Source organism: Rhinopithecus roxellana, chromosome 12 (genome assembly GCF_007565055.1).
Source record: "Rhinopithecus roxellana isolate Shanxi Qingling chromosome 12, ASM756505v1, whole genome shotgun sequence".
Taxonomy (NCBI): domain Eukaryota; kingdom Metazoa; phylum Chordata; class Mammalia; order Primates; family Cercopithecidae; genus Rhinopithecus; species Rhinopithecus roxellana.
In genome coordinates this window covers 3065753-3090626 of record NC_044560.1, presented here as the reverse complement: position 1 = coordinate 3090626, position 24874 = coordinate 3065753, and the positions used below count along the sequence as shown (strand labels likewise).

The 24874-nt window shown below is 55.1% G+C and overlaps 3 protein-coding genes across 10 annotated transcripts in view; 2 read left to right on the top strand and 1 right to left on the bottom strand.

Annotated features, from left to right (window-relative positions):
- C12H1orf167 (chromosome 12 C1orf167 homolog) overlaps positions 1 to 6537 on the top strand; it is a 26808-nt gene extending 20271 nt beyond the window's left edge. The window contains 7 exon segments of the mRNA XM_010357368.2: positions 1167 to 1598; positions 2098 to 2251; positions 4348 to 4453; positions 4827 to 5001; positions 5103 to 5332; positions 5607 to 5700; positions 6222 to 6537. Of these exon segments, the coding sequence (XP_010355670.2) occupies positions 1167 to 1598; positions 2098 to 2251; positions 4348 to 4453; positions 4827 to 5001; positions 5103 to 5332; positions 5607 to 5700; positions 6222 to 6399 (1369 nt within the window). The 3' untranslated portion in view covers positions 6400 to 6537.
- On the bottom strand, positions 3049 to 24623 carry MTHFR (methylenetetrahydrofolate reductase). Of its 5 annotated transcripts, none has more exons than XM_010357370.2 (12): positions 24413 to 24623; positions 21133 to 21381; positions 19416 to 19654; positions 18482 to 18592; positions 13174 to 13367; positions 12080 to 12330; positions 11718 to 11852; positions 11351 to 11531; positions 10892 to 11074; positions 9288 to 9389; positions 8221 to 8340; positions 3049 to 7893 (listed from the first exon to the last, which is right to left on the bottom strand). In XM_010357370.2, exons 2-12 carry the CDS (start codon positions 21366 to 21368, stop codon positions 7675 to 7677), a joined length of 1971 nt encoding a protein of 656 aa, XP_010355672.1. In that variant the 5' UTR covers positions 21369 to 21381; positions 24413 to 24623; the 3' UTR covers positions 3049 to 7674. The 5 variants fall into 5 exon arrangements, with proteins under 5 accessions (XP_010355672.1, XP_030798082.1, XP_030798080.1 ...); XM_030942222.1 differs by having other exon boundaries at positions 21133 to 21378; positions 24413 to 24578; XM_030942220.1 differs by lacking the exon at positions 24413 to 24623 and adding an exon at positions 24134 to 24399.
- Positions 24594 to 24874, top strand: part of CLCN6 (chloride voltage-gated channel 6) — a 38897-nt gene continuing 38616 nt past the window's right edge. For 2 of the 4 annotated variants that reach the window (XR_747305.2, XM_010357372.2), the window contains exon 1: positions 24594 to 24874. Coding sequence is in view for 2 of the 4 variants with exons in the window: in XM_010357372.2 (XP_010355674.1) it covers positions 24788 to 24874 (87 nt within the window). In the remaining 2 variants the exon portion in view is untranslated. The other 2 variants (XM_030942219.1, XM_030942218.1) reach the window with 2 other exon arrangements.

The window sequence follows — 24874 nt, the reverse complement described above, 5'->3', positions numbered from 1 at the left end:
TGCAGTGGCCGGATCTCAGCTCACTGCAAGCTCCGTCTCCCGGGTTTACGCCATTCTCCTGCCTCAGCCTCCCGAGTAGCTGGGACTACAGGCGCCCGTAACCTCGCCCGGCTAGTTTTTTGTATTTTTTAGTAGAGACAGGGTTTCACCATGTTAGCCAGGATGGTCTCGATCTCCTGACCTCGTAATCCGCCCATCTCGGCCTCCCAAAGTGCTGGGATTACAGGCTTGAGCCACCGCACCCGGCTGGGGTTGTTTTTTTTGAGATGGAGTCTCGCTCTTGTTGCCCAGGCTGGAGTGCAATGGCGCCATCTTGGCTCACCGTAGCCTCTGCCTCCCAGGTTCAAGCAATTCTCCTGCCTCAGCCTCCTGAGTAGCTGGGATTACAGGCATGTGGCACCACGCCCAGCTAATTTTGTATTTTTAGTAGAGACAGGGTTTCTCCATGTTCATCAAGCTGGTCTCAAACTCCCAGCTTCAGGTGATCTGCCCCTCTTCTGCCTCCCAAAGTGCTAGGATTACTGGCGTGAGCCACTGCACCCAGTTGTAAATGTTTTTTTTCTTGGCTTCTCAGTGAGTGGGAGATGGTGTTCCTCTCCCTCACCAACCACCTGGGCATGTGATGGGAGGCAGGACATGGCTGGTGTGGGACTTGAACCCATACTGCTGGTTCCCATGCCTTTGCAGGGCAGGCCCTGCCCTCTGAGGCTGAGATTCCAAGATGGAAAGCCAGTGCTTTCACCCATTCCTAGTCGTTTACTGTTTTGTGGGAGCTTTGCAGGTGTAACATTGAATAAATGTGACTTTTGACTCTGAGAACGAGACAAGCCCTCCCATGCATCTGTTTTTGTTTTGTTTTGTTTTTTTGAGATGGAGTTTCACTCTTGTCACCCAGGCTGGAGTGCAGTGACGCGATCTCGGCTTACTGCAACCTCTGCCTCCCAGGTTCAAGCAATTCTTCTGCCTCAGCTTCTCAAGTAGCTGGGATTACAGGTGCCCGTCGCCATACATGGCTAATTTTTGTATTTTTAGTAGAGATGGGGTTTCACCATGTTGGTCAGGCCGGTCTCAAACTGACCTCAGGTGATCCACTTACCTTGGCCTCCCAAAGTGCTGAGATTACAAGCATGAGCCACCATACCCGGCCCCATGCATCTGTTTTGCAGCTACTTCCAGGCCTGGTGTGAGGTTGTAAGAGACACAGGGGTGCTCCGGGCCCAGCGTCAAGCCTTTCAGGATGACCTGAGGAGAAGGGCACTGGGGGCCGGGTTTGCCACATGGCGGGAAGCCCAGGCAGCGGTAGCCGGGGCACAGGAACAGCGTGTGGCCCAGGCCTCCCTTGCCCACTGGAGAAGCTGCGGGCAGCAAGGCCAGGAAGATGGGCAGCCGAAGAAGGCCCGGGCCCCGCAGGCCTTCCCAGCATGGCCAGTGGCCCCGGACATGCACCGTGAGGCCCAGCAGCAGGAAGGAGAGAGTGCTGGGGCCCAGGCAGCCCGGTGCTGGACTCGGTGCTGGGCACTGTGGGTGCGTGAGTCCTGTCGGGGCCAGGTCAGCTGAGCCCATGCTTCCTGGAAGCCACGAGCCTGTTGAGTGCCGTGGTCTAAGCGCAGCCCCACTTTGTGCTTCCAGCTCAGGCCTCGAGCCTGTTTTTGGCAGGGGTAGAGCGTAATTCGTGGCTGGGTGGCAGGGCGAAGGCTCAAGAGGGTGATTGGGGGTGACAGGGAGAGGCCGCCCTGGCCATCTAGTCCTGGACCACATCCTGGCACCACCTCTTGCTGTGTGTCCCCTCCTTGGAAAGTCTCTAATGGTCCTGCCAGCCACTCAGCAAGCGCCATAAACGCCAGGGAAGGGGAGGCAAAGTGGCACTGGCAGGACTGTCCCCTCTCTGCCCCTAAACAGGATGTTTGTCCCTGTCTGCAATTTTCTCCTTCCAGGCCGCTCTCCATCCTGTTTACCCAGACTTTCCCTCCAGAAGAGGGTGTGGGAGGTGGCTGGGGCTTGGCCTGGAGGGGCCCCTCCTGCAGGGCACTGGGAGGGCTCCCTGCAGAGAGTCCTGGCCCTGATGGCCCTGGCTGCAGACTCCTCCCTCTCCCGCAGGGTCCTAGAGGCCTCAACGCAGTTGGGGGCTTGCGGCAGTGTCCAGCGAGCCATCGTCACCCAGCTCCAGCAGGCTGAGCTCAAACGCTTCCTGCAGATGGCGCAGCTCAGGCTGCGGCTGGGACTGCGGGCCAAGGCCCCAGGGGCCGGCAAGGTCTGCCCCAAGCCCCAGGCTGACCTCACGCTCTGGCCCCGGATGGCCAGCAGGGGGAGCCTGCTGCTGGACGCCCCAGCCCCTTGGAAGCAGGTGAGGGGAGCCTAGGCAGGGCGGGAGGTCCAAAAACGACCCTCGGACCACCGGCCTTAGAATCAGCTTGATTCAGCCCATGGTGGCAGCATGGCTGCATGCCTCCCCAGGGGCCCAGCAGCCTTGTACTGCTGACCCAGTTCTGAACTGCTTGACCCAGTTCTCAGTCAGCCTCCGACAAGCAACTCTGAATCCATCAGCAAAGATGAACCCAGCACCTCTCGAGTGCCAGCCCACTGCAGGTCTGGACACAAAGACCAGCGTGTTGGGTCACAGCCTGTTAGGGAGACACTGAAATGCATGCTTTCTCACGGTGCAGTTGAAGATCAGGATAGGTACATGGAACAGTAGCATTTTTTTGTTTTTTGTTTTTTTTTATTTTTGAGACAGAATCTGGCTCAATTGCCCAGGCTGAAGCAGAGGTGTGATCTCAACTCACTGCAACCTCCACCTCCCAGGTTCAAGCGATCCTCCCACCTCAGCCTCCTGAGTAGCTGGGACTACAGGGTGCGTGCCACCACACCTGACTAATTTTTGTATTTTTAGTAGAGACGGGGTTTCACCATATTGCTTGGGCAATATGGTGAAACTCCTGAATTCAAGTGATCCTCCCACCTCGACTTCCCAAAGTGCTGGGATTACAGGTGTGAGCCACTGCACCAGGTCAAGGTTTTTTTTTTTTTTTTTTTTTTTTTTTTCTTTTCCTTATTGGAAAAGTGAAATATGCTCATTACAGAAAATATAAAGTAGAAAAATACCAGAATTTCTTTCATAATTCTCTCTACCCAATAGCATTGGTCAGTCCCTCTCCAGACCAGAAGCAGTTAGTTCTGACACCAACAAATGGTGATAAGAGGTTGATGGCCTAGCAAGAGGGAAGAAGCCACCACAAAACCAAACAGAAAATGACACTGCACAGCAGTCTGGGGACATGTCCTTGAAGGACACAGCCCCAAAGATACTGGCAGGTGAGGTAGTGTCCCTAAGATCAACAGGCATCATCATGAATCTTATTTCAGAATGCCACAAATAATACATTTTAGAGAAGATTCTAAGAGAAAAAGCTAAGGTGACTTTTTTCGGTCGTTGTTTTTTGTTTTCAGACAGTGTCTCACTCTGTTGCCCAGGCCGGAATGCAGTGGTGCGATCACAGCTCACTGCAGCCTCAACCTCCAGGGCTCAAACGATCCTTCCACCTCAGCCGCGTGAGTAGCTGAGACTACAGGCGTGTGCCACCACACCCGGCTAATTTTATTTTTTTTTGTAGAAATGGGGTCTCACTATGTTGCCAGGGCTTGTCTCGAACTCCTGGGCTTCAGCGATCTGCCTGCCTTGGCCTCCCCAACCGTTGGGCAGGCCCGTTACGCCATGAGCCACCGTGCCTCCCGGTTTTTGTTTTTTAAGTGGAATTGAAAGGAACTAGCCTTGGCTAGTTGCAGAATTCACACATATGGGGCTATGGCAGCAGCAGGTTCTAGGGGCTCAGGGTCTCTTCTTTCTAAATAAGCTACAGGGCAGTTGCTTCTCAGAGTACTTTTACATTTCTATTCAAGACAAGGATCCCATAAAGTGATGGAGAAACTGAGGCCTCTAGAAACTAAACGCTGGGAATGGCACCTAGGGTGCTTAGTTCCAGGGCCCCCTCTTTTCTGCCACAGGCACACATACCCCAGCAGCCCCTTTGGAGAGCCCCCTGTCTGTAGAGTACTAGCCGGGGGCTCGGACTCCGGAGTCAGACCACTTCTGAGGTATGAGGCCTCAGACAAGTAACTCAGCTTTGAAAAGTTTTAAGTGGCGAGAGAAACACCCACCTCCCAGGGCTGTGCTCCCAGGCACTGAGGGGTAACCACTAGGGGCCCACCCCACTGTTGGAATGTCTTCGGCCACATGGGGGAATGGGTGGAAGAAGCAGGGATGTGTCCTGCCAGCCAAGACATCCCAGTGGGGCCCCAGGAGGTCCAAGCCCATGGGGTTCAGGTGCTCCTTTCTGGTTGTTCCTTCAGACCCGCAGCTGCTGGACACAGGCCACAGGCCTGGTGCCGCCCGCGCCATCACTGCAGTGCAGCCTGGGTGGACAGAGAAAGCCAAGGGGAACGGCCTGGGCTCAGAGTAAGACCTTGCCCCGGAGGACAAACAGTGTCTGAAGTGCAGGGGTGAAGTAGTCTCCAGTCCTCAGGGGCCTGGAAATCAGCTCCTTGGGACACCGTGTTATGTGTACTGACCATTCTCCCCATCTATTCCCTTTTAGGAATGTTTCAGGTGTTCTGAGAAAACACTTTGCGTTCCCGTCCCGCCCCTGTGATTTCTCTTTGGGCAGCAGCCCAGAGCGGCTGGAGGCCTGGGGAGATGGGGGGCAGGGCACAAGGCTGAGCTCAGCACCTTCCTCCACGCTCCTCACTGTACTCAACTCCTAGGCGGGCACTAAGCGCAGCTGCCTTCTTGGACCCACATTAAGCTCTTCTGACTCAACTCCCCTTTCCAGGGTGCGGAGAACAATCCCTCTGCCCTGCCTTCCAGCTCTGGCCGCAGTGGCCCGGACAGAGTAGCTGGGTCCCAGGCCTGCCCCTGTGGATGAGGGACCAGGGACCAAGAGGACACTCCAGCCCTGAGTCCAGAGCCCTCAGAGCCCAAAGCGAGGCCCATAAAAGGAGGCTGGGGTGAGAGGAGCTGGGTGTGCAGTTTGGGGGGTCTGAGGAATGGGGGCAGGGGCCGAGGGGCTTGCCTGAGCCATGGCTAGAGCTGGGCCCTCTCTGGCCAGTGCTCTTTCCTGTAGGATCCTGGAAAAGCAGGCCCAGGCCCATGGCTCTGCCCTCCTTCTGGCCCTGAAGGGTCACGATGCTCTTGGCCATCAGGAGGAAGTACCTGCAGCGCCCGTGCCTTAAGGCACTGCTTCATGGGCTGCGGGGTTCCCAGCAGGCCAGGTGCCTGGCAGCAGCATGGCAGCACTGGGTGGATGCCCAAGGGGCAGAGCAGCTGGCACGGACCCTGGTGAGTGGGCGCAGCCCCTCTCCATACTGACCATCTCCCATTTCACCTCATACTCAATCGTAACCCCTCTCAAAAGTATGGCCCTTGGACCTACTGACTCCAAAACCTTGGGGGACAGGCCCAGGAATCTGCATTGTTAATCCTCAGATGACACCCCCTTGCCATAGCCCTTTCACTCTGGTGCCGCAGAGCTGTGGGGGGAGAAAGGCACAAGGGCTGGCGACTGCGGGGGCGCGTCAGCGCAAGAGGCCTCCTCTGCCAACTGTCCCCAAAGCTCAGGGAGTGGCACCTGAGATCCGCCTGGCGGACGTGGTGGCAGCGGATCCTGCGACTGCGAGTGGCTCAGCAGTTACAGCAGCAGGAAGATGGCTGGGTCCTTTCCCAGGTACTACCCTCTTCCCTGCACTCCACCCAGCCAGCCTTCCAGAAGCCTGTGCCACAGCTGCGCACCGCGGATCTGTTTCCCTGCTTGCCAGCCCCAGGGCTCCTTTGTTTTCAGGGGAGGGGGTCAGTTCCATTACAGAACACACAGGCTGAATGCTGAAGCCCTTGATTTGATTTGTGGCCCCAGCTCAGGCCAGGCCCACCCAGTCCCTCAGTTTGGGAAGGCGTGGCATGAGGTATGGCTGCCACTCACACTAGCCCATGGAGGGCCTAGGTCCTGAGCACCCCCTCCCTCATTTGCTCTGCTCTGAGTACAGCTTCCCAGATCACCATCACATCTATTCTGAGCTTGTGCATTTGGTCTGGGCAAGACTGGCTGGCTGCTGGGGCAGAGGGAGGGGCCCTGGGGACAAAAGGAGCTGGGCACAGGGGTTGCTCTAGCAGGCACAGCACAGACCCTGGAGAGAGCCCACAACAATAGCATTTCCTCCCCTCCCTGGTTCCAGGCCTTTAAGAAGTGGCACCAACGCCTGGCAGCCAGGAGCCCAAGGAGAGGAGCTGCCAGTAGCCCAAGACCCTGGAGCAAGCCAGGCCCTAAGGGCCCTGAGAGTGGACAGGAAGCCACCGGAACCCCGCGGGGTTGGGGGCTTGGGGCAGAGCACGGGGCACAGCTGCAGCTGTGATGTGTTCCCAGAGAGTAAAAACAGAACTGAACTTAGCCTTCCCAGGCAAGGAACCATGCCCCACACATCCGGGGAGTGATGACATAGGGGACAGCTTGAAGAGCTCTGAAGGACAATAAAACCCACTCCTCAGTCCTAGCTGCTTCTCTCAGTCTCTCCTAGCGGCCGCCCTTCTGCCCCAGCCAGTGAGGCCAGGAAGGGAGTAAAGAGGACGTCCCACAATTGCGTCCACCCCCTTGGCCATCAGGCTGCTCTGGGCCACCCCCCCCAACACCCAGCCTGCTGGGATCCAGGACAGGAAACAGCCCATCTGCACCTGCCAGTCACTGCCCCCGGGCCATGGGGCTTGCAGGTGACTCCTGGGGAGCCATGCCAGGCAGATAACCTCTGGGACAGGACGAGGGAATGAGGAGGGCAGCTGGCAGGACGAGGGTCTACCTGAAAAATAAGCCAGGAAGCTGGGCTGCTGCACAGCCCTAGGCAGGTCTGGGGCCCCTGTGCTGGTGAATCTCATCTTGGCTTCTGACAGGGAACGGGGTAGCCTTAGGCCTCCACAGCCAGGGAAAAGGGGAAGGCCACGACCCCCACCAAGCACAAGGGTTCAGACTGCTGCCTTCAACCCTTAAGGGGTACTTTTTCTCTCAAAGCTCAGAACAGACAACTGTGCCAGAAAGCAGCATGGTCGGTGTCAGCCCAATGCCCATCCAGGGGGCTGGCGCCACGGACGGCTAAGCGGCCAGGCCGGGCAGCGGTGTGTCCCTCCACTCACAAGTAGGTGGGGCCCAGCTGCCCACCTCTAGGAGGTGGAAGGGTACAGCACTTTGCCACAGCTCTTCTATGATGCCACCAGTGCCTGGCGCCCATGCGTGTTTTGCCTGTACTGCACAGGCTCCAAGTGTTAAGTTCACTGGGGGTCCCAGGCTGGCTCTGGAGGCTGCCTTGGTTCGAGGGCTTAGCTGGCAACAACCACTCTCCTCGCCTTCTCAGGAGGTGCCACCCAGTGTGGTCCTCTGCAAGACAGAAGTGCTCCCCACCAAAAGAGCACAGACTCCTGGCTAGAGCAGCGAGTACTAGGTTCCCATGTGGGGCCAACTCAGGTCCAGCCAGAGCCTGGAAGCCTCACTCCAGTCTAGCTGCCATCGTCAGGTGGAGTGGAGGCCAGGGGTGGGGGAGACATGAAGGAGAGTGGGGTTCCCAAGTTCCCAAGAGAAGTAGCACTGTGGAGAAGGAAGGTGGGACAGGAGTGGCTCCAGCGCAGGGCGTCAGGACACAGGGTCACGGAGTCTCCGTCTCTCTCTCATTCTGGGTGGGCCTGTTGAGAAGCTCAAGTGTGTCTTCCACCACCTGCCACAGGCAGTTGTCCAGTGGGAAGTCATTGTCCACCAGGTTGACCAGGAAGTAGTTGTCGTGGATGTACTGGATGATCGTGCGGGATGGAGACTCCTCCTCATACAGCTTGCCCCACCGCTCAATCCACAGGGCGAAGGCCTCATCCTACACACACACCACACACCCCCCACAACGCACACAGGCACACACGCACACACACAGACGCAAGATTAACAGGGCTCTCCAAGGGCTCTGCTCAACAGGACATTTCCCGGAATAGAACAAGGCCCACTGCCAGTGTCACTTCCCACCCCTGGCCAGAAGCAAACGCCCTGCGTCAGCAGTGACACGGGTGAGTCAGAGCCCGGTATGCCTGAAGGCTGGGTCCAGCGGGCCCAGGGTGTGGCCTTCAGCACACGCTTGGGACTTGGTCCTAATCCCTCCCCAGGGTTTTCCAGGTAGGCGGGGCAAGCTTGCTCCCGGCTCCTTTACCTTCCAGAACATGAAGCTGATGGGATCCACTACGGTGGGCTGGATGATCTCTCGCCCAGGGAAGATACCCCAAGTGACAGCATTCGGCTGCAGTTCGGGGGCATTGGTGATGTTTTCACCCTGGGGGGTGTGGGGCGGGGGTAAGACCTGGGCCAAGGACAACTGGAGTCCCAGTGCCCGGACAGCCTTGACTCACTGGGGCCATGCAGGCTTAATACCCTCTGCCTGCGCCTCCACTCCCGGCCTCCACTCTCCCTGCACCTCCACTCCCCTCTCCCTGTGCATCCACTCCTGGCCTCCTCCGCCTGCATCTATGAATGACATATCTCTCCACACAAGCCCAAACCTAGAAGCGTCCTGGCCACTTCCCCTCTTCTCCCTGAGCACCCCCTGCTCATTCTCTGATCCGTTCCCTCTTGTCTAGCCCACCTCCAGGACTGTGTTTGCCTTGGGTCACTCCAGGGGTCTCTTTGCTGGCCTCACCGGCTCTAGCCTTCCCCAGTCCCTATCATCTGTATGACTATCCACCGTTACTTGACTAAAATAAAGCAGGAACCAAGCTACTCCACTGCTGGAGAAGGGCTCCCCTTGCATTTAGGGAAAACTCAAATTCCAGCAGGACAACCATGCCCTCTGCGGGCCTGGCCCCTGCTTAACACTCCTGCCTCCTCCTGCTTGTGTTCCCGGTTTCCCCAGATGGTGCGGCTCACTGCCTCTGCCTGTCCTCTGTCCTGTCCCAGGAATACCCTTCTCTCCTGTTGGCCAACTCCTCTTTGTCCTTGGTGATTCCCACACGGCCCCTCTGAGAAGCCTTCCCTGGCCTTCTAGGTGAGACATCCCTCCTCTGGATCTGACAGCATCGTCTCCTGAACTTGATTTTCCCACTTACACTGGCTGGTGGTCACACACTGATCTGCCTCCCTCACTAGGCTGGGAGCTCCTTAAGAGCAGGGGCCCAGTTCTGCCTGTATCTCTCTGTCTTGCACAATGCCTAGCCCAGGCTAGGTGCTGGGTGTTTGCCGAACGAAGGGCCTGGTACTCTGTGGGAACCCCAGGGCCTGGCCTACCTTCACATTGACAAGGTGGTAATTAACCCGGAGCTCGTACTTCTTCAGCACTTGCAGAAGCGCTTCCGCTGTCTCACGGGAAGTGAAGAACTCTAAGTAGGCCTGTGGGAGAGACGGGTGCCTGTCACCAACCCCAGCCCTGCCAGACGCCCTTTCACCGGCACCTACGGTATCAGAACTAGTGGCGGCCATGTTGGCAGAATAATGAACTGTGGCGTTGGCACATCCATAAGCAAAGGGTGAAGGGAGTGGGGAGGTGAGTTTCTCAGTCTGGACAGGTTCGAGGGCTATCGGCCACCCCTCTCCCAATCGGTCAGGGAAGATCCCATGAAGAAGTCATTTCTGAACAGTAGCAACTGGTTTGACAAGCTGAGCCAGGAGAGAGAGGCCCCACACATTCCATCCTCCCTAGTCACTGCAAGGTGACAATGACATGACATCTCCTCTAGGACCAGTGCCTATCAGGGATTAAGCTGGGTTTACTCAAACTCATTTGCTAGAATGCTCATAATACTGGAGGCTGGGCACAGTGATCCCCACATGAGGAAAGTGGGTTCAGCGAAGTTGAACACATTGGCTACTCTGAAGGTAAACAGAACTGGTCCTTAAACTCAGGTCTTTCTGCTCCAGGGCCTGTGGGCCTGGTTCAGAACATAATGTTAACTCCAGCAGCCCTGGGAGAAAGGTGTCAGCTCAGGATAGTAACAGCAGCTGTCTTTCAGGGAGTACTTCCTGCTCTTCCCATGCGCCAAGCACGTTACATGCTTTGTTAGGTTTCATGCCCAGAACACAAGCTACATCCCATTTTACAGACGAGAAAACCAGGCTCAGAGAGGTCGAGTGACCTGCCTCCATAGGTCTGATTCTACTTTTTTTTTTTTTGAGATGGAGTCTCGCTTGGTTGCCCAGGTTGGAGTGCAGTGGCATGATCATCAGCTCACTGCAACCTCTGCCTCCCGGGTTCAAGCGATTCTCCTGCCTCAGCCTCCCGAGTACCTGCAACTACAGGCACCCGCCACCACACCCAGCTAATTTTTGTATTTTTAGTAGAGACGGGGGTTCACCATGTTTGTCAGGCTGGTCTCAAACTCCTGACCTTGTGATCTGCCCACCTGGGCCTCCCAAAGTGCTGGGATCACAGGCGTGAGCCGCCAAGCCCAGCTGATCTTTTTTTTTTTGAGACAGGGTCTCACTTTGTGGGCCAGGCTGGAGTTCAGTGGCACAAATATGGCTTACTGGAGCCTCGATCTCTCGGGTTCAAGCGATCCTCTCACCTCAGCCCCCCAAGTACCTGGGACTACAGGTGTGTACCACCATGCCTGGGTCATTTTTGTATTTTTTGTAGAGAAGGGGTTTCACCATGTTGCCCAGGATGGTCTCGAACTCCTGGGCTCAAGTGATCCTCCCGCCTCAGCCTCCCAAAGTGCTGGCTGGGCTCGGTGCCCAGCCAGGTCTATCTGACTTAAAGCATGAGCTCCCATCCGCTCTGCTCCATGCTCATTCAAAATTAAGAGCCCAGGAGAGGCAGGTTGCTCTGCCCTAAGCTCTGGGGAACCCATGGGTGCCTGTCAAGAGAGGGGGCACCCCATGCCTCCCTACCACACCTTCTGGAAGACATAGCCCCCGCTGGGGCCCCAGCCCACGATGGGGTCGGAGGACGGCTTCCCATTGATGTTGGGCTGTGAGTTGATGGTGAGGATGCCCTGGCGGTTCACCCGCAGCAGCTCCTCCTTCAGCAGGCTGGTCTCGGCTGCCAGGGGTTCATCGTTCCAGGGCAGGCAAGTCACCTGGGAGAGACGGTGAGCCGCCTGGGGTGACCATCAGGTTTGGCACCCCAAGTCCCTCTCACGGCCCCCAACAAAGACCCAGCCTGTCTTTGCCTCCCTAAGCCCTTCCAGGCGGAGGTCTCTCAACTCACCCTTCTCCCTTTGCCAAGGTGCCATGTCCACAGCATGGAGAGGAGGGCACAGGGTGGGGAAGTCACAGCCCCACAGCCTGGCCTGCAGCTGGGGTCAGGCCAGGGGCAGGGGATGAACCAGGGACCCCAGCCCAGCATGACTCACTTTGTGACCATTCCGGTTTGGCTCTCCCGAGAGGTAGAGAACAAAGACTTCAAAGACACTTTCTTCACTGGTCAGCTCCTCCCCCCACATCTTCAGCAGCAACTCCCTGGGGGACTTGCTCTTCAGGTAGAAGAGGTAGTAGTCCTTCAGCTCCCCAAAGGCAGGGGAAGAGGAATTGCCCCTGGCAGAGGGGTGCCCAGAGGTCAGGGTACACTCCTGACAGAGGGCAGTGCCACCACAGGCCCAGGAGGCCATTCCTGGAAATCCTGTCCTGACTCCTCCCAGGTCAACCACAAGCATGCAAACAACTTCTGCCCTCCTCCCAAGAACAAAGATGTATTTGCAAGGAAGGTCTGCAGGCCCTCACCAGCGGCCGTTGGGGAACTCGTCCCACTCCTGGGTACGGTAGATGTAACTCTTTGGTCTGGAGGCCCAGAAGATGGGACGTACATCTTCTTCTCGGCGCTTGGGGTGGGCGCTGAGAGCCCAGGGCAGGGGACGCCTGGGTGAGGATGGGGACAGAGAACTGAGACGAGGGACTGGTTAGAGGGAGCCGGAAGCAGGGGAGCACCACTGAGGCTGGGTTCTTCCATCTGATGCCCTCTGAGACTGGAGCCCTCGGTGTGCCCAGCTAGTCAGACATATGTCTGTACCACCATGAGGAGCCAGCACTGCAGCCGGGACTGCTCTTGGACCCCCCTCTGGGGTTCTCTGGGCCACTGCCCTCACCTGGGGTCCTCAGTCCACATCCCCAGGCGCTTCAGCACCTCTGTGGTAGCCATCTCGCGGTTGAGGGTGTAGAAGTGGAGGCCTGGCACCAAGCCACTGGCCAGAAGCTCGTGGCACAGGCTCACAGCCAGCTCGATGCCATAGTTGCGGATGGCAGCATCATTGTCTTTGATTGGCTCAATCACGTCCTTGATCTCCTGTGGCACCTCTAGTTTGGACAGCTTCACAAGCTGCCGAAGGGAGTGGTAGCCCTGTCCAAAACACGAGGGGCTGTGGCAGCCATTGGCCAGCCCGTCTCCCACCCCCTTCCGTCCTCTGCACCAACTGCAGTGTCAGGCAGAGGGAGCCAGGAAAATCTGGTCATATGCCAGGAGCACACCTGAGCTTGACCTGCTGTTTTCTGCCCTTTTTTTCTGTTTTTAGAGATGTGTCTTGCTGTTCTCAAACGCCAGGGTTCAAGCCATCCTCCTGCCTCAGCTTCTCAAGTGGCTGGGACTACAGGCACGTGCCACTATGCCCAGGCTTTCCACCTTTTACAGAGTAGAGCAGCTTCCCTAAGCATTCCAGCCCTGGGTTGAGCCAGCCTTTTAGCCCTAGATGCGTCTATTGATAACATGGTGTCATCTCACCCAGTTGTCCCCATGCTGCACTGATCATCAGAACCACCTGCCAAGCTCAAGAGGCAAAACACAAACTCCCAGGGCCTCCCTCAGATTTACTGAATCAGAACTTCCAGGGGTGGAGCCTGGAGATCCATTTTTTGGAAAAGCTTATCAAGTGGTTCTGATGACCACCACATTTGGGAAACACTGGCTTAACCAGGATTTGTAAAGAGAATGAGAATCCCTTTTGGTGATGCCTGTCGGCCAAAGTACAACAAACCCCTCAATAGACACTGTTGTTGGGATTTGGGGGGAAAATTAGAGGTAACCAAAATGGGGTGGTCAAGCAACGCTGTGCAAGTTCTGGACCTGAGAGGGGATCTGGGAAGAACTCAGTGAACTCAGCACTCCACCCAGAGCCCCCAGCCTATGCGAGGACGATGCAGTGGGAGTAGGGTGGAGGGAGCTTATAGGCCCTGCTGGGCCCCTTACCTGGATGGGAAAGATCCCGGGGATGATGGGGCAAGTGATACCCATGTTGGTGCATGCCTTCACAAAGCGGAAGAATGTGTCAGCCTCAAAGAAAAGCTGCGTGATGATGAAATCGGCTCCTGCGGACACCTTCTCCTTCAAGTGCTTCAGGTCAGCCTCAAAGCTCCCTGCTTCGGGGTGGCCTTTGGGGTAACCTGCCAATAGGGATGACAGTCGGGAAAGGCTGGCCTCCACCTGTTCAAGGTGAGGGATGAAGAGACCACAGGGACTGGGCACAGAGAGCCCTCTGCTTCAGAGGCTCCGATCTTGCACCTTCCAACAGCACAGCATGGCCTGAACTAAAACGGTAAATGGCTGGGCTCATGACTGATATGCTTCCGACCTTGGAGATGACTCTCAGGGGAGGTGGTTCAGAGCCCCCTTCTAAGAATCGGGTGGATTGCTCCAAACTCCCACATTGTCCTGCCTTGAGCAGCCAAGCAAATCTGGCCTGCACTTGGTGGCCATGGATGAGAGAAAATGCTACAGTTAGCAGAGCATCTGGGGTTGACTTTTCTTTAGGCACTAGATTAAACATTGTTAAAAAGAAAAGCTTGACTTTTCTTTAGGCACTGGATTAAACATTGTTTTTTCTTTTTTCTTTTTTTGAGACGGAGTCTCCCTCTGTCGCCCAGGCTGGAGTGCAGTGGCCGGATCTCAGCTCACTGCAAGCTCTGCCTCCCAGGTTCACGCCATTCTCCTGCCTCAGCCTCCCAAGTAGCTGGGATTACAGGCGCCTGCCACCTCGCCCGGCTAGTTTTTTGTATTTTTTTAGTAGAGACGGGGTTTCACCGTGTTCGCCAGGATGGTCTCGATCTCCTGACCTCGTGATCCGCCCGTCTCGGCCTCCCAAAGTGCTGAGATTACAGGCTTGAGCCACTGCGCCCGGCCTAAACATTGTTTTTAATGTAACATTGAAATTACTCAGGGGTCCGAGACTGTGAAAAGCTAGAAATCAAGTTACCCAAGGAAGAACTGAAGAAAGTGATGTTTTGTTCAAAGAAAAGAACGGATGGCAGGGTGTGGTGGCTCATGCCTGTAATCCCAGCACTTTGGGAGGCCAAGGCAGGAGGATGACCTGAGGTCAGGAGTTCAAGACCAGCCTGGCCAACGCGGTGAAACCCTGTCTCTACTAAAAACACAAAAATTAGCCATGTGCGGTGGTACATGCCCATAATCTCAGCTACTCAGGAGGCTGAGACAGGAAAATTGGAAAATTGCTTGAATCCGCGAGGCAGAGGTTGCAGTGAGCCGAGATCATACCATTGCATTCCAGCCTGGGCAACGAGAGCAAAACTCTGTCTCAAAAAAAAAAAAAAAAGAGGAAAGAAAAGAGTGAAGAGAATACAGAAACTCCTTTCAAATGTCCAAAGGTCTGTCCTGGGGAAAAAGGATCCACCGTAGGTGAGTTTTTCTGTTTTGTTTTGTTTCAGAGACAGGGTCTCGCTCTGTCACCCAGGCTACAGTGCAGTCGTGCAATCATGGCTCACTGCAGCCTCGACCTCCTGGGCACAAGTGATCTTCCCACTTCAGTCGCCTGAGGAGCTGGGACTACAGATGCATGCCACCACATCTGGCTAATTAAAAATTTTTTTTTTAATTAATTCTTTATTTTTTAGAGATGGGGTCTTGCTATCTTGCCCAGGTTTGTCTGGAACTTCGGGACTCAAGCAATCTTCCCACTTTAGCCTCCCAAAGTGCTGAGATTACAGGCATGAGCCACTGTACCCAGCTCCCTAGTCAAGTTCTTTATTAGTCATATTCTGTGCTGTTTCTTTTTTTTTTTTTTTTTGAGACGGAGTCTCGCTCTGTCACCCAGACTGGAGTGCAGTGGCCAGATCTCAGCTCACTGCAAGCTCCGCCTCCCAGGGTTCACGCCATTCTCCTGCCTCAGCCTCCTGAGTAGCTGGGACTACAGGCGCCGCCACCTCGCCCGGCTAGTTTTTTGTATTTTTAGTAGAGACGGGGTTTCACCGTGTTAGCCAGGATGGTCTCGATCTCCTGACCTTGTGATCCGCCCGTCTCGGCCTCCCAAAGTGCTGGGATTACAGGCTTGAGCCACCGCGCCCGGCCTATTCTGTGCTATTTCTAATGGCAAAACCGGCATCCGGTTCAGAGAGCTGCCTAGAGCACAACAAGCCACCCACAAAACAATGAGCTCCCGGAGCCTGAAAACACAGGGGCAGTGGATGCCCAAGACAGGATTCTGGAATTGCTTGGGAAGGTGAGACCAGGTGTCCCATAGGCTCCTTACTGGCTCTGTGAACTCTCTGACCCCTTTCCTAAATGACTAAACTTACTAGCAGCCTTGCTTGGTCAGGCAAGTAGCACGACCACAGGCCCTCATGTAACGACACGGAGTGCTGGTTTCGTCAGCCCAAGCCCAGGGCAGAACCCTGAGAAAGGCGGAAAGCCAAGCTGCTCTGCTCTGATAAGGCAGTTCTGTTCTTAAGAAACCCAGAGTCACAAAAATGAATACAAAAACTACGGTTTCCAGGGGTAAGGGAGTGGGGGATAAAGCACTGGGGCTTCGGCCGGGCGCGGTGGCTCAAGCCTGTAATCCCGGCACTTTGGGAGGCCGAGACGGGCAGATCACGAGGTCAGGAGATCGAGACCATCCTGGCTAACACGGTGAAACCCCGTCTCTACTAAAAGATACAAAAAACTAGCCGGGCGAGGTGGCGGGCGCCTGTAGTCCCAGCTACTGGGGAGGCTGAGGCAGGAGAATGGCGTAAACCCGGGAGGCGGAGCTTGCAGTGAGCTGAGATCCGGCCACTGCACTCCAGCCCGGGCGACAGAGCGAGACTCCGTCTCAAAAAAAAAAAAAAAAAAAAAAAAAAAAAAAGCACTGGGGCTTCACACTTTCAATAACAAAGCTGTTTTCCCAGTAGGAATTTCAGAAACAACAAGGCTTTTTAACAGCTGAAACTATAGGTATAATACCTAAATACTACCGAACAAATCTAGCATTTGATTACATATAGATTTTGCTATTTACTCTATTTTTCTTTTTTTTTTTTTGAGACGGAGTCTCGCTCTATCGCCCGGGCTGGAGTGCAGTGGCCGGATCTCAGCTCACTGCAAGCTCCGCCTCCCGGGTTTATGCCATTCTCCTGCCTCAGCCTCCCGAGTAGCTGGGACTACAGGCGCCCGCCACCTCGCCCGGCTAGTTTTTTGTATTTTTTAGTAGAGATGGGGTTTCACCATGTTAGCCAGGATGGTCTCGATCTCCTGACCTCGTGATCCGCCCGTCTCGGCCTCCCAAAGTGCTGGGATTACAGGCTTGAGCCACCGCGCCTGGCCTATTTACTCTATTTTTCTATCATGAAGAGCTGAGTGCTTTCTTTTTAAATTTTTTGTGTATTTTCTGTAGAGACGGACTCTCACTAGGTTGCCCCAGGCTGGTCTTGATCTCCTGCCTCAGTCTCCCAAAGCTCTGGGATTACAGGCATGAGCTACCATGCCCAACAGGTTGGTGTTTTCTAATTCACTGATCTTCATTACCCACTTGATAAGCAAAGTAAGAAACCATTCAGCAACTGTGAGCTCATAGCTTCGCTAGTTTCCAATCATGATCACATAACGCCCATCACTGGTGCACACTCCCCCATTAACTGACTATATTGTGGCTGATACAAGCGATGACAATTTAACAGTTGGAAGTGCCTGTTCTCTGACTCCTAATCAGTGCTTCCCAGACTTAACACCTAAACACCCCTGTTGACAGAATAGACATATCCATGGGGGGTTAGGGACAAGGCCAAAGTCACCCACAACAAGTAATTTTCTTGAAGTCACATGGTTTTTGTTTGTTTGTTTTGAGACGGAGTCTTGCTCTGTTGCCCAGGCTACAGTGCATTGGCATGATCTCGGCTCACTGCAAGCTCCGCCTCCCAGGTTCAAGCGATTCTCCTGCCTCAGCCTACTGAGTAGCTGGGACTACAAGCACGCGCCACCATGCCTGGCTAATTTTTGTATTTTTAGTAGAGACGGGGTTTCACTATGTTGGACAGGATGGTCTCGAACTCCTGACCTCATGATCTGCCCACTTTGGCTTCCCAGAGTGCTAGGATTATAGGCTTGAGTCACTGCACCCGGCCTTTTTTTTTTTTTTTTTTAGTTCCTATCACTTTAGATGCCACTCCATAACGTAGCCATGTTTAATATAAAAATGGTAGGATTTCTCCCAAAATATTGGCAAAAAACTGTCATCCCAGAAAATGTGCCAATCCCAGGAATTCCTGTCCCTGGCACACACTGCCTCGCCATACCTGAGCCCTGTCTGAGATGCCGAGGGCTCAATCCCAGCCTTTAGCTTCAAGGGTGGGAGGGAAGTCCAACCCACCCATTTCTGTTGGGTAAACCTGGTCTTGTGGCGGTGGCCAATCGTGAATGTCTCTCCAGGGAATTTGGAACAGAGGCCCATCCATTAGCCTGGGGAACTGGCTGGAGCTGACACTCTGCACACTCAGGAGCAGGCCAGGTGTGTGGAAAAGCATGGGCATCAGGTCTCCCAGACGAAGCACAGATGTGCAGTGGGAAGTGGAGACGGGGGACCCTGTGGCGCCAGAGGGAATGAGGGAGGTCCTTGCATTTTGACCTCTTCCAGTGCCTCGTGAGATCTGAAGCCATCGCCTGACCTTGGGTTCCCTGCCCTCTGGAATCCTGTTAGTAAATTTCCCTCTTTTGTGGGGTGTTTTGTTCTGTTTTCTTTGAGATGTAGTCTCGCTCTCTCACTGAGGCTGGAGTGCAGTGGCACACTCTCGGCTTATTGCAACCTCCGCCTTCTGGGTCCAAGGGATTCTCCTGGCTCAGCCTCCCGAGTAGCTGGGACTACAGGCGTGCACCACCATACCCGGCTAATTTTTGTATTTTTAGTAGATGGGGTTTCGCCATGTTGGCCAGGCTGGTCTCCAACTCCTGACCTCAGGTGATCTGCCTGCCTCGGCCTCCCAAAGTGCTGGGATTACAGGCGTGAGCCACCGTGCCCAGCCCCCTCTTTTGTTTTAAAGAAAAGAATAGGGCCTAGAAGCAGGCTAAGGGCACAGCCAGGCAGAGGAACAAAAAGCTAAGGGTCGATGGTGGCAGGCCCAGGAAGGGAGTAGGTGATACAAAAGGAGCAAGGACATGGTACAGTTCACCTCTGCATGTCCCTCATCCAGCATGGACCCATAGGTGCATCTGATCACTGTGTCCTGCACCGAACACCGACAGGCTATCTGAGCCTCCCTAGCTCCATCCCCACCACCAGGATGATCCAGTCACTCACCTGCCACACAGAGGTCAAAGTAGTCACCAAACTCACTTCGGATGTGCTTCACCAGGTCCACTGCGTAGTTGAAGCCTCCCTCCTCCTCTTCCCACTGGTCACCTATGGGGTCTGCAGGGTTGGTGGAGGTCATGGTCACTGGGTCTCACCCAACCTCCAGAGAGCCTTTCTGTTCCCTCTACCTAGCCCTGACACCTAGGACTGCGAGTCCCTGAAAGGCAGAAACTTCGTATTATTTAGGTTTGGTTCTTCTCTTTCTAGCCCTTGGTAAGACAGCGAGAGGGAAGAAAGCAGCCCACCCGTTCAGTATTCACTGCGTGCTGACCCTGTGCTGGCGGTGGAGAATAGGAGACCACTGCCGCTCCTCACTGTGCCTGGAGGATTGGAGAGCCCTTCCCTACTTCTACCTGGGCATGCCTGCCACCCTCTCCCATCCCACGGCCTTAGGGCTCCTGCCTCCTGGGAGAATTTTCTACTCAAGTGAAGGGGTCTTGTGGTGGGGAGCAGGAGGCCACAGGACCCCACCCCTCAGGCTCCCTCTTCCCACTCTTGGGTGGCCTGACGACAGCAGGCACAAGAGGCCTAACCGGCTATTCTCACTCCTGGATACTCTGTGATTGGGCCAAGTACTGGGTCCAGCCAGCAATCGATGCAGTGGTATAGGCAGGGCAGAGGGTTATCAGGCTGCGACTCATTCCCGACGGAACTCCTACGTCGAGGTCAAGAGTTGGAAGAGGTGGCTGCCTGTGTGTGGTGCCCAGGGTGACTCACTGCCCACAACGCCTGCTGACACTACTGGCGGGGATGGGATCCTGCGGATCCTCAGCGTGGGGCCCAGGGAGCAGTAAAGGACCATTTCAGGAACCAAGTTCAGGCTACAAGTGGCCTCTGGGAAAGCTAGAACCCAGAGTGTAGGGGAGTGCTGGCTCCACACCTCCCCGCAGCGCCATGATGTTCTTCAGGCCCAGCTGCTTGGCTTTGTGCAGATGGCCCGTGATCTCCTCCAGGCGCTGACAGCAGCAGGTCATGTGCAGGATGGTCTCCAGGCCACAATAGTTCACAGCGGTGCTGGCAATCATGATGGAGGAGGTCTCCTTGTCTGAGCCAGGGTCACCTGCTGGATGCCAGGTCACATCTATGAAGAGGGGGCCGCCTGCCGCCATCCGGTCAAACCTGTAGGGGGTTTGTTTCTGAAGAGAGGTTCCAGGGGAAATACCATCCCTCACTGCCTTCCCATGGGGCCCAGGAGTTAGAGAAGCATAAATGAAGGTTGGAGACAGACCAATCAGTGTTCATATCCTGGCTTTGCTACTTATAGATGTATGATCTTGGGTACATTACTTAACTTCTGTGAGTTCTGTTTCCTTATTTGTAAGACGCGACAGATAATAGTACCCACTTCATAATAACACTAGGAGGCTGAGCGCAGTGGCTCACGCCTGTAATCCCAGCACTTTGGGAGGCTGAGGCAGGCAGATTATTTGAGGTCAGGAGTTCAAGACCAGCCTGGCCAACATGGTGAAACCCCATCTCTACTAAAAATACAAAAATTAGCTGGGTGTGGTGGTGGGTGCCTGTAATCCCAGCTACTTGGGAGGCAGAGGCAGGAGAATCGCTTGAGCCAGGAGGCGGAGCTTGCAGTGAGCTGAGATCACACCACTGCACTCGGGCCTGGGCCACAGAGTAAGACTCCGTCTCAAAAAAAATAAATAAATAAAGCAACAACAACAAAAAAACCATAACAACACTAGGAGAATATGATGGCAGCTGGTTCCACAGCACTTAGAACAGTGCCTGGTGTACAAACCGAATACTCAGTATATATGAGGTGCCGTTGTGATCACTATTACAGAGGTAAGACACAATAACGGCGCCACCATTTTGTGAGAGCAGCACTTAAGACTTTTCACAGCGTTTGCCCATTTATTATCTCAGGTGAGTTAAGACATCATGGTTGAGAGTTAGTGGAATCCTAACCGTGGCAAGCACAGCCTCGCCGTAGGAACGGTTAGAAAGAGGGTTGGCAGACTCACGTTTCTTTCATGCCACCCCCAAGTCCTGTGCAGCAGCTTACAGTTGTGCAGACCAAGGCCAAGTTCCGAAACGAGACTCAAAAGCCTGGATGTACACAAGTACTTGTGTTACAAGCTATCAGCGGTGTATTTAAACATCCTTGTGCGTTTAAACTTCAAAAACTTGGGAGTGACACGTGAGAAGTGCAAACAGTAAAAGCCATAAACTTAAAAAAAAAAACAAGACTGCAATTCATGAAGTGCTAATGTAATTCAGTTGGCATTTCTAGATTTCAGGAAGCATAATCCAAATTTCTAACTTGCTGAAAACATTCTCACTGCTTTGTGACTTCCTAAACTGCACTCGTGATCCAGCCCCCAAGTTCCACCAAAGAATATACTGTGAGAATCAACATTTTTAACCCATTGAAGAGTGTATCTAAAATACTCTTGACACGGTGGAGGGACTTTTACAGGCAAGAGAAGCTGCAGATCAGATGACCCACTCTGCCTTCTTCTTCCTGCCTGCTCTGGCTGCTTTTTTCTGCCGGGTTAAAGGGCAGCCCAGCCTCAAGGCTGATAGTTGGCTCCCCAGGAACCAGCACTCCCCACCCCCACCTTAACCTTGCATCAATTTACCTTGAGATGAGATTGACAGCTCCCTCAGCAGTTCGAGGAGGGAAGAATTCCAAGGAGAACCACTTGTCACCAGATTCCATTCGCCGCCTCATCTTGTCCCGGAGTCTCTCATGCCGCTCGGGGTCCAGGCCCGGGGTGGAACATCTCGAACTGTCTTTGGAGCTCTCGCTGCTACTGCTGGCACTGCCCTCCAAACAGGGGTTGGGGCTGCCATTTCCTCTGGCTTCGTTCACCATGGCCAGGTTCCTGCTGCACGGGGTGGGGCAGGGAGCATCAGGGGGCAGGCAGCCACACCCCCGGCACATCGAGACACCTGAGTGGCAGGTTCACGCCGGAGGTGCTGTATTTCCACACAGGAAGAAGGCCAAAAAAGGTGACACTGCCCCCTCCCAGTAGCTCCATGCTACTCAGCTATGGCTGTCGGGCCGCCTCACTCAAAGCCTAGCCCTCCGCTGCTGCCAGGTTCCTTGCATGCAAGGCAGCCCCCACCCGGCACTACAACGTGCTCCTCGGTGACAGCTACCTGATGGAAGGTGGCACAGAGAACCTCATGCTGCCGGCCTGCGAGGCCCATACTCCTAGTGAGGGGCAGTAGTGCCCAGCTGGGAGGACCCTGGCTTTTCGATGGTCCATCTCTGTCAGCTAGGCCCAGAGTGCGTGGGGAGGGAACAGAGGCACCTTCCCCAGCGGGTGTGTTCAACTGGGCGGAGCTGCGACAAAGGAAGAGGCCTGAGCTAGAGCCAGCACAAGGGGGCGGGGGCAAGACTTCCAGGCGAGGAGGAAGGGCTGAGACTCTAGCAAGGGGAGGCGGATGGAAGGAGGGGGACTCGGGCAGAGATTGCAGGGGTTGGTGGAGATGAGGAACAGCTCACTCTGGCTGGCTCTGCCTGGAACATCTGTTACTTGAAACAGTGTGTGTGCAGGATGGAAGGAGTGAGGGTTTGACTATGCAGCCAGATGTGTCCTGAGTTCATGCTACTCCAAAAAGACCGTGTCGTGGGTTAGAACTGGACGCTGGCCATATTCCAAAAATAGCCAGACCCAAGTTCAGTAAGGGCACGAATTTCTCAGAACAAAAGCTGCTCCATGTGCTTGCCTTGCGGGCTGGTCTTCTTACACACCACAGAATTCAATTAAAATCATCACAGTGACCCAGCTACTGGGAAGGCTGAGGCAGAAGGATCACCTGAGTCCAGGAGTTCAAGGCCAGCCTGGGCAACATAGTGAGACTCCATCTCTTAAAAAAACAAAAAACACACCTGTAATCCCAGCACTTTGGGAGGCCAAGGCGGGTGGATCACCTGAGGCCAGGAGTTTGAGACCAGCCTGATCAACATGGTGAAACCCCGACTCTACTAAAAATATAAAAATTAGCCTGGCTTGGTGGTGGGCGCCTGTAATCCCAGCTACTCGGGAGGATGAGGCAGGAGAATCGCTTGAACCCGAAAGGCAGAGATTGCGGTGAACTGAGATTGTACCATTGCACTCCAGCCTGGGCCACAAGAGCGAAACTCCGTCTCAAAAAAAAAAAAAAAACAGAAACAAGTAATCAGAGCCACCAGGGCACAGCCAGGCCAACAGAGGGCATAGTGCCATCTGGCAGTCTGGTGAAGAAAATAAGACAAACACTTAAAAAAACAAAACACGGCCAGGCGCGGTGGCTCAAGCCTGTAATCCCAGCACTTTGGGAGGCCGAGATGGGTGGATCACAAGGTCAGGAGATGGAGACCATCCTGGCCTACATGGCGAAACCCCGTCTCTATTAAAAAATACAAAAACCTAGCCGGGCGAGATGGTGGGTGCCTGTAGTCCCAGCTACTCGGAGGCTGAGGCAGGAGAATGGCGTAAACCCGGGAGGTGGAGCTTGCAGTGAGCCGAGATCGCGCCACTGCATTTCAGCCTGGGTGACAGAGCGAGACTCCGTCTCAAAAAAAAAAAAAAAAAAAAAAAAACACAAAACACTTGCACAGCAATGGACAAACACACAGTAGTGAATCAGTGTGTGGTAACATGGCACAACAGAGGAAAGACCAGGTCAGGTTCATTTCTTTCAGACTGTCCACCATTAACCCCGTGTACCTAACCATTTGGGGTCTTAGACTCTTCTGACAATCTGATTAAATGCACTGCTTCTCTCCCCTGAAATACATGCACAGGAGCAGACTATGCGTGGATGCATCCAAAGACAAGGAGTTGATTCCAGACTAAGAACCCTGGGCCAAAGCTTTCTCCCCCTAGGGCTACTCTCTTTCATTCAGACCTCAAACTCCAGATTCTCAGTGGTGATGGTGGTGGGGAGTGAGGAACATGGGGTGGGGAGAGGGGTAACAGCAAGAGCAGCCAGTTGGCCTTTCTCCAGCGTTTAAGGGAACACCTTGTTAATTGCCTGCTGGAACAGAACCTAGAGTGGGAGGAGGCTGAACCACCTGCAAACTCTCTGATTTTCAAAGACTTACTGCATTCCTAGTATATGCCAGGCACGTGCCATATTTGTAAGCCAACACCCACGATTTATCCGTTACCAGCTGGATTCCCATAGCACCCTGGGTTGTAACTGGGTTAAAGGCCTGTCTCCTTTCTCTTTTCCCAGTTTCCTGAGACCAGGACCGGTGTCCTGCCTGGAGTATCCCCAGAGTTTGGCACACGGTGATAGCCAACATTCACTGAGCGCCAAAGGACCAGGCGCTGCCACTCTCTTAAAATAAGCCTCTGTCATTTACTGAGCACCTAGTCTGCGCCAAGCACTGGGATACTAAGCCCACGACACCCAGAAAGGTCTCAGTGGACCCCCGTGCGCAGCGGGACGCAGAGGGCGCCAGGGACCGCAGTGCCCCGGGCCCAGCGCTCTTCTGCAGGTGCTTGCCGGGGAGGCAGGTCTAAAAGGTAGGAGCCGGAAGCCGTCTCGGCGCCCCGATGGGCGAGAATCGAGTCACCAGGTCACTGGGTCACCGATGGGGGCGAGGACATGGGCCTGGGCCGGTCAGGGGGGCGGGATCGTCACCTCTGGCTCAGGGGCCCCTCATTCCCGGGGCCCCTCCGTCCAGGCATGGGGCGAAAGTGAGTCTTCGCCTGCGGGTTGACGGTCGCTGGAGGTGGTAGCCATTGGGAGTTACAGTAATCCCGCGAAGGGTGCGCGGAGGGGGGCGGCAGCCCCCCCCCCACGAAGAGAGGCAGGCCGGCCTCCAGCGCTCCCCGCCCATGAACACGTCCTTGCCCCCGGGATGTTGTTCGCCGGCTCCAGGATCTCCCTCCCGGCGACCCCGGCCTCGCCGACACTCACCCTTCAGTCCCGGGTGACTCAGAACGCTCGCCCGCCGGCCGCACCAGTGTGGCCTCTGTAGGGGCGGGGAACGCAATAAGGGGCGCGGCGCCAAGTGTCAGGTTGCTGGAGAGGCGAGCCCGACAGGGCGGAAACCACCGGTGCGGGTGACCGGAAGCCCCGCCTCCAACATGGCTGCGCCCACAGGTCTCTTTGGAGGCCGTGTCTTTACCGTCATGTGACGCGAGCCGTCGCCCCACCCGTCTGCAGCCACTCCCGTTCTCAGTCCCAGAGCTCGAGAGGGCCACGTGACCGTCCCGGGACCAGTCACGTGAGGCGCAGATCCTTGGTGGGAGGGGGTGGTAGAGGGGTCCAGAGTGGCAGTAAAGGAGGAAGATGGCGGGGTGCAGGGGGTCTCTGTGCTGCTGTTGTAGGTGGTGCTGCTGCTGCGGTGAGCGTGAGACCCGCACCCCTGAAGAGCTG